Here is an 8,275-nt window from a genome sequence, read left to right as displayed (position 1 = left end):
ATCACAAACAGGTAAGAGCTTAATTTTCCAAATTGCCCACCGGAGCTGCGGAGGCTGCCGGATGGATCCCCGCCTCCCCGCTCGCGTTGCCACCGGTAACGAAGCGGAAAAGAGGCGGAACTTTGCGTAAAACCCCAATAGAATAACGAGCGCTCTTGGAATGACACATCAGCTCGGCCCAATCGGCATCTTGGTTCCGCCTCCATCTCGCGGTCGACCTGCCGTCTATATAAAGCAAACTGCCGCTCTATTAATCCAGTCGGAACAACCACCGCCTGACAACACTGGACTTAAAAGAAGCAACACACGAGAAAAAAACTCGCGTGATACTTAAATTTAACTTGGGGGGAAAGAAAAAAAATGAAAGCAATAAGCCCCGTTCGGTCCTTCCGGAAAAACACCGCCGCGTTGTCGGAGCATTCGTTGGGTCTGTCGCGGAGCAAGACCCCCGTGGACGACCCGCTGAGCCTGCTGTACAACATGAACGACTGCTACTCCAAGCTCAAGGAGCTGGTGCCCAGCATCCCGCAGAACAAGAACGTCAGCAAGATGGAAATCCTGCAGCACGTCATCGATTACATCCTGGACCTGCAGATTGCGCTCGACTCCAACGTCGCGCTGGGAACCAGCCTGCATCACCCCGCGCGGCCGGGCCAGGGGGCTCCTCCCCCGGCTGCATCCCGGACCCCGCTGACCACCCTCAACACGGACATCAGCATCCTCTCGCTACAGGTACAACCCCGCTCCCCAGCCCGTTTGCGTTATGACGCATGACGCGTAAATAACATTTGGTGCGCTCGCTTTCTGTTTGTTTGTTTTCAGTCTCCCGAGTTGCCATCCGAGCTGACGACAGATGACAGCCGGACTCTGCATCGCTAAAGGCGGTGAGTAGTCTGGACTCCTGTCTGCTCACGCATGCCGGCCAAGTCCAAGGGTTTTTTTTTTCTCCCCCCCCCCCTTGCAACCCAATCACCAACAACATTTGTTCCGATCACGTCCCAATATGCTTGCGCATCCTGTCAGCGAGGATCCCAACCGTACCATATGCTTACTTTTTCGTGCATTAAAAGCATTGCTGCAGTCACGCGTGCAATATGTCCACTTGCACAGGCTGTTTAGGGGTTAATAAAGTAGCAGTTGACAGGAGCGTCTTCTTGCCTCTCGTATCTATAATGAAGGGCATCTGTAAAGAGGAAAATAATGGCTGTTTTGGATTGCTCGCTACTATGTCTGCACATAATTGGTACAAGAAGTGGGTAGGCGCCAGCTGAGCGGCAATTACGATGATTCTTCCCCAGATTGGAGGCTAAACTTGTGTGTATGTGTGTGTACATCTGGAGTGCAGGGTTTGCTTAGTATTGGGAGTGTTTGGTTAAATGTTAAAAAAAAGTATGCGGCTTCCTCCCTGGCGCCAGTCTGTCCGATCTTTCTCTCTGCCCTGTTTGCCTTTTTCTAAACACGCCTCTCTTTCTTTTTCTCTCAATCTTTTGCAGGTGTTTGGTCAAGAGAAGTTAAAAAAAAAAAATATATCTCACAGGACCTGGGGAGCATGCAGGGCTTCCTCCCCCTTCCTAAAAAAAAAAAACCCCAAGAAACATAAAAAAAAAATCCAACAACCTCTGTCCTCCTCCAGGCCTGATGGATTATTTTTTCCTCCCTCCATCACGAGAGACTTTGTGCTTACTATGGGACAATCTTTATGATGTGATGTGCATTTTTCCCGCATTATTATTATTTAACTCAAGATTTTTTTTTAATTATTATTTGTAAGTCCTTTCTTGAAATGGAAGGCGCGTTATATTCCCAGTTGTGGGAGAAAAAATGAGATTATTGTCACGAGGCTGATTATTATTATTTCCCTCCCTCGCCTTCCTCCTCTTGTCCTCCATTACTTTGTTGAAGTCTTCGCTTTTTTTGCGGAGGTGGGAACTTGGTTATTTACTGTAAAAAAAAAAAAAAAAAAATGCGAAAAAAATAAGTTTAGTCTTGTATTGTCAGGATTGTTGGCACATGAAGGACTGGACGTTTAAAAGAAAAGTGAAAAAAAGAATGACACCTTGTGAACTCTTCTTGAGAGTTTATCTTGTATAGTTGCAGTCATTTCTGCAAAAAAGTGTAATGTTGTACTTATGCTGAAACTTTTTATAAAAGTAATGTAAATTGTACCTTTTTATACAAAATAAATCACAAAAGCAACCTTAGCATGCTTTCATTTTGTTGGGGGGGGTTGATGGTGGGGAAACCTGTGGCTTGTGGTTCTGCGGGGTGCACCAAAGCAATTCATGCGACCCACAACATAGTCTGAAAATGCTCAACTCACAAAACCTCATGTACATGAATTTTTCATAAATGTAATACGGCTATGACCAAAATAGCCGGAAAGAGAATCCTGGCCACAACTCTTTGCTGCGCTTAAGACACGTGCATACTATCAAAATTCCTTTAAAAAAACAAAAAAAACTTGTTCCAACCATTACTATGTGACCCAGAATGGTGCGAAGACTAGGCGAACAGCACCTCAGGGCCCACGGTTGCATAAAACGCTTATGTAGGGCGCGCTGACTGCACTTTTACTTCCTTGGGTGCCATGTAGAATAAATAGGATTCGATGGCTTAGCGTGACAGGCCGAGACATTAAAGCTAAAAGGGCTGTCGGTTGGGAGGAATAGATGTATAAGGAGGGGGGGGAAATAGTACACAATTATGAAAATGTATCTTTGACTAGGCAAATGAGACAGTTGCAATCAAATTGAGTAAAAATGAACCACTTGAATGCTTTGTTGCAGACATACTGAAGTGTTCAATATGATACTTAAAAACGGGCTCACTTTATGGGACTTGTCAGATGACTTATTAGGATTATGTATATCCACAATCCAAAAGGTAATGTACACTTTGAACTCGGCAGTTGCGGCTCACATATGGGCAAACATTTACCCTCACACCCGTGAAGAATTTCGAGTCTTCAATGAACTCGCATGTATGTTTATGGAGTGTAGTAAAAGCCCGCACAAACACGTAGACTACATGCAATCCCCCAAACAGGAAAGCCAGAGATGAAAAAAGATGTGGAAACTTGTAAGTGATAAATTACTGCTAAGGTGCTTAAAAAATCATCAAAGTACCTTATTAGTGTCCTCAAAAGAACCCTGCATGTACCCCGTTCAGAAGGTGGGAGGGAGTCACTGAGACAGTTGACAGCCAGCATTTGGGCAGCAAGCCAACGTGCAGTACCGTTAGAAGGGAAAGTGCGCCATCTATCGGACGATCTTAACGGCAACTTAATATTTTTCAGCAAAGGTAAGTTTGAAAGATCAGATTGTCCTGCATTGAGGGGGGGGGGGGGGGGGGGAAAGAAAAACGTCATTCTAGTGATTGGAACATCCAGAAGAAAAGTGTATTGATTTAAATAATGAAACAATTTGACAAGGTTTAGCAGACAGAACATTATATAGAAGAACCTTGGAGTGCATGCAAATACCTTTGACAGAATAGTCCACTACTCCACATGACCACTGAGTAAATGTCGATACCAGCAAACGAAACATTCGACATGTAACATTTCACCACTCCACAAATCATCTCTAGGTAACAAGCGCCACAATGTCACAACAACTGCACTATAATCCATTCCTAATTTAGACTTTTTTTTTTTTTTTTCTAATGATACTTTAAAGCCCGGGTGTCAAACTCCAACCGTCAGACGTGGCCCACGAAAAACTAGCAGGGGCAATTAAGGAGCATGATCACGCCACATGCTTTGGTTCATAAACAAACCCAGTGCAGCTGAGCTTCTGATTAACCAATGTTTTTTTTTTTTTTTATCATGGTCAAAATTGGAACGTTAAAAGAGTTTGACACCTTTGTTTTAAAGTACAATATTACCATTAACAAGCAACAGGTTCTATAATCCCATCCTAACAGATTACATTCTATGACACGTCACATGACCAAGGCTCGAAATAAAGCGGCTTTACATTGCACTTTGTAAGTCAAAAGTTGCACATTGCGTCTCAGTTAAACACAATAAATGGCAAAACGGAATCACAGATTTTATCGTTTTTGCTTTGGAGATGGTCCCAAAAAGCTTCACGAGACAGGGCGCACGCACGGTAACGTGTCGCAACGTGGTTTCGTCACCAAGGCAGCGAAGTTTGGTATTAAATAAGCCACATTAAGGGATAATGAGTACAAATTGAGAATTGTTAAGCTAATTTACAATTGACATGTAAATATGAAACACTCGAATTAGATGCTTGGGTGACTGAGCCTGTCGCATTATTATTGTTGAATATAACCATCAAAATTAGAAAAGTCACTCCGCAAATGAATTCATTGATTAGCAAAAAACGATCACTGAATCATAACTGGAAAGAATCTTAAAGGACGCTCTCCCTTTCATCTCCCAGGTTGATGGAGCGCAGGTTCTGGTTGTGGTGGACGGTGGCGGTGGTGACGGTGGTGTTGCCGCTGCCCGGTGCGATGATGACGGAAGGCGAGACGCCAGAGGGGGAAATGTCGAACTCTTGTTGTTGGCAGCTGCTGTTGTTGGTGTTGGAGTTGGCGTCGTTGGTGTTGTTGTTGAGCGTGGTGTTGCTCTCGCTGCGGTTGAGGTTGCCTATCCCGCCGGGAGGCCACCCTTCGTCCGGGCTGCTCGCCATCAGGCTGGCCTCGGACGCCGCTTCGGAGCAGATGGACATGCGGGCCACGGCGGCGTCCTGCAGGCAGCTCAGGCTACTGGGGAGAACGCCTCGCTTCTTGACCAGGCCCTCCAGCTCCAGCTCCATCACACCTGACCTCGCTGCCGCCCTCTCCAAGCCGGGTTCTCCCGCCGCCTCCTCTGGGAAGTTATCGCTGGACTCCTTCCGATTCAAAAGCCCTTTGGTGAGGAAGTGTGAGAACTTGGCTTTTGCTTCTTTTTGGAGGAGCGGCGTGGTGTTGTCAGCCTCCTCCGGGCTTGAGTCATCATCGCTGGACAGCTTGCGGAGGCGCGTCTCGGTCGCGTTGTTTCTGGAGCTCGTGTTGTGGTCCGGCTTCTCATCCTCCTCGCTGATGGGATCGAGGAGCTGGGCATCAGCCCCCGAGGGCACCTCTGTGGCCTCAGTCACCTTGGAAACTCTCTTGACGAAGGGCTTGCGGCCATCTTGGTCTGCTCCTTCCTTCGCCTGGGAAGTGGGCAAAGAGTTCAATGAGAACATGAAAATATACAGAAGCGGTTGGACGGAAGGTCTCTGGAGAGAGAGATTTTTTTTTTTTTTTTTAGCATTTGATGCCAAAATACACAAAGTTAGTCATTCAAAAAGTGTTTCCCAAGGCAACTGAACTTGTGACAGTCCACCCACCACTTTGTCGTCCGAGCTGGCAGCCTGAAGGAAGGTCGAAGGCTGGTGCTGCCCCGGCCTCTCCTTGGCGCCGCCCGCCACGTCCAGCTGGGCCATCTGAGCGATGTACTCCTGGTAAGCGTCGTGATACTCGGCCTGCTGCCTGTCGGTCAACCTGCAGATGTTGTTGGCTGATTCTTGCGAGTTGAGGCTGGACATGCTTGTGGTGCGGAGACTCGCCACCTGGGCGACAAGACAAAGAAAAAACGCCACGACATAATTGAGCGAGTTGAATTTGAACTAATACAAGTGTGTGGAAAAAAAATAGTTTCAGAGTTTGCTGATGTGTCTGAGATTTTGCAAAACCAGGCTGAAGGTGAAAATAACAACCATGAGGCCCCTTGTGTGTGCTTTTTTTTTTTTTTTAAACCACTGACTTCCTCTGCTGTGCTCTTTTCTCACTCCACTAGATGAATAAGGTGCGTGAAGATGACCTTGTGGCTTTGTGACACTTTTTAAGAGCACGTCCTTACGCCTATGCCCCATTTAAATATGCTTACACCGGCTTTTCTCAATTACAAAATGTACATTCTGCACCAGGTCATATCTTGCGGTTGTAGTATATGAACAGTCGGCAGGGCGAGGACTAACCGGCCACTGTGAGATGCTACTTGGTTTCGGGGGCTCTTCGAGTCCTGCTCCGCTCAGCTCCTCAAAGCTCAAGTTGAGGTTGAAGGTCCCCGCTTCCCTCTGGGCCCCCACCAAGCGCTTGGCGGGCTCTCCTCCGTTGAACACGCTGTTGCCCTGCTCGCTCGCAGCTCGCGACTCGTCCTCAAGCACAGCTTGGCTTTCGGCGTGCCGTTGTTCCATCACCTTGGGAAGAAGATTTTTGTTAACTCGACACAGACTCACAAGTGAGATCATGCAAACAAACATGTTACAAGGCAACAGCAGGAAATCACACGCAAGCAAGGAGGGGAACTTTGAGCTGCTCCTTATGGGAGTCCACTCATCCCTGACAATGACCTCCCTTCATCCAGATATCAGTCGGCCATCTTCGAGCAGATGGCTGAGCTGGCTGCGTCCTGGCAACACAACACTGGTTTAGTGCATGAAGCTGTAAGGACGCAGCACTTTCCAGCTGCTCTGATGTGAGCTCAGCATCAGATGTCTGCTAAAAACACGACTGGTTTGTTAATAGGGAGGCTGCTACGTGTGTCTGGGTATTCTAAAAAACAATAATCAAATTGGAGTCTTCAATATTACAATAGTGATTTAATACGCGGTTATTTTTTAAGGTTCTCTTCGCTTTGAAAAACATAAGCAATAAATTACTGTGAAACACAAAAAGACAGCAGGCCTGTTTTTAAAATAGCTCACTGATGACATGAGACTATTATATTGTTATTGTTCTTTATGAAAAAAAACCAACAAAAAAAACACTTGCCCGGAAGTTCCATCCAATCTTGCTACTCTTTTTAAATCACACTTGCATTGGTGCAAATCTTTTAACAATAAAAACAACAAAAAACGGGATGGGTCAAAGGTCAGCATTGCATCATTTTTGGAACTGCTCAAACACGATAATAAACATATTGGAATAATCTAAGAACGTGTCCATAGAAACTGGGACATTTTTTTTACAATTCTTGTATTGGCTCTCATGACAAAGTACAGGTGCTATGCCCAATGGGAGTGACAACTAGGGCCTCACCATTCCCCTGAAGAGCTGCCAGTCACCAAAGTTCATATCCATCTCTTTCTTCAGCTCATCCAGGTTGCATTGCGCCAGCACACGTCCGTTTATATTAGCCTGCAACGTCGGAAGAAAATGGATTCATTTCAACAGATTAAAAGATGAGAAATGTAGGAAATAAAGACGACCGCACGTCGACTTGAAAACGTTATTGACAAGCGCACCTTCTTGATGGTGGAGGTGTACTGACGCAGCATGCTGCCGTCGATTCCTTCGATCTGTTTCAGGAACTCACACACTGCATCGGTACTCATGGAGCTGAGGAGGACGGCTGGGGAGGCCTACCAAAACACGCACTCAGAAATAAGAACACATTCATGGCGTCCTACATGTTAGTGCACTCTGTTAGTGCATGAGGGGGGGAAAAAAAATGGATCTCTGTGGAGGGTAGAAACACGCCGGCCTGTGGTCAGAATTGCGCACACTAACTCCCTCTGTCAGTCACACAAATTAAGGGGAAGAGCAAACAAAGCTGCCAACCTATCCAAACAGCGAGACCACTTTGTTCTTTTTTAGTATGTATATGCTGTACAAGCTCATAAATTGCACGTGGCATACTTAAGGGATGGAGACTGGGAGTCTGAGTGGTGGTCGTTGAGCAGTTAGTCCAAGCTTTGGCATCACTCTTGATGTGTCAAGAAAATCATCCCACTGTCTACTTGAAAACCACAACTCTTCGTTCTTTTCTTTCCACTCATCGCCCAGTATGGACTCACTACTCTCTTTAACTTTCTACAACCTGTGTTTACCGCTCTCATGCCCACCCAGGTTTTGTTTTTGATTCCTGGACAGAGGAACGTGGCACTTAATCATATTGTGAGTGGTGTTAGAAGGGGACGAAACAACAAATATAATATCGTACGGCGGAAGGGAGGAGAACTACTGCTACTTGTGTGAAACTGTTAGTGCGACTAGGAGACAGTGCGTGTTTTTTTTTTTTAATTATTATCTGATTGTACATCATGCATGATATTGATAAGACGGTCTAAGTGTTAGTTGAATGTCTGCTTGGATGCAGATTAGGGTTGCAGCGGTACACTGGTTTCACAATCTGTATGAACACTGATGGATATCATGCTTCATGTGCATGATGCAACTTTGTCAAAAAATAAAAGATGTTTAACTACACTTCATTGTGGAGTTCAAAGTAGTTCTAAAAATTTGGGATGATAAATGTGAATTGATCAAATCAGTTATT

The 8,275-nt window shown here is 45.7% G+C and overlaps 2 protein-coding genes across 6 annotated transcripts in view; one reads left to right on the top strand and one right to left on the bottom strand.

The window, feature by feature from the left end:
- The first annotated feature begins 204 nt into the window (after nucleotides 1-204).
- id2a (inhibitor of DNA binding 2a) lies at nucleotides 205-2,201 on the top strand. Its single transcript, XM_085932816.1, has 3 exons — nucleotides 205-732; nucleotides 823-884; nucleotides 1,494-2,201. Exons 1-2 carry the CDS (start codon nucleotides 361-363, stop codon nucleotides 877-879), a joined length of 429 nt encoding a protein of 142 aa, XP_085788942.1. The 5' UTR covers nucleotides 205-360; the 3' UTR covers nucleotides 880-884; nucleotides 1,494-2,201.
- Nucleotides 2,202-3,610: 1,409 nt separating this feature from the next.
- kidins220a (kinase D-interacting substrate 220a) overlaps nucleotides 3,611-8,275 on the bottom strand; it is a 29,768-nt gene continuing 25,103 nt past the window's right edge. For all 5 annotated transcript variants that reach the window (XM_085932815.1, XM_085932811.1, XM_085932813.1 and 2 more), the window contains 5 exons: nucleotides 7,242-7,358; nucleotides 7,036-7,134; nucleotides 5,973-6,194; nucleotides 5,343-5,564; nucleotides 3,611-5,165 (listed from right to left, as the gene is read on the bottom strand). In XM_085932815.1, coding sequence (XP_085788941.1) covers nucleotides 4,380-5,165; nucleotides 5,343-5,564; nucleotides 5,973-6,194; nucleotides 7,036-7,134; nucleotides 7,242-7,358 — 1,446 coding nt within the window. In that variant the 3' untranslated portion in view covers nucleotides 3,611-4,379. The remainder of the gene's footprint in view (nucleotides 5,166-5,342; nucleotides 5,565-5,972; nucleotides 6,195-7,035; nucleotides 7,135-7,241; nucleotides 7,359-8,275) is intronic.

This window comes from Syngnathus leptorhynchus, chromosome 15, assembly GCF_054491065.1.
Source record: "Syngnathus leptorhynchus isolate UIUO chromosome 15, UIUO_Slep, whole genome shotgun sequence".
NCBI classification, from domain to species: Eukaryota; Metazoa; Chordata; class Actinopteri; order Syngnathiformes; family Syngnathidae; genus Syngnathus; species Syngnathus leptorhynchus.
Note: the sequence above shows the minus strand (reverse complement) of the source record. Positions and strands in the feature narration are given on the sequence as shown.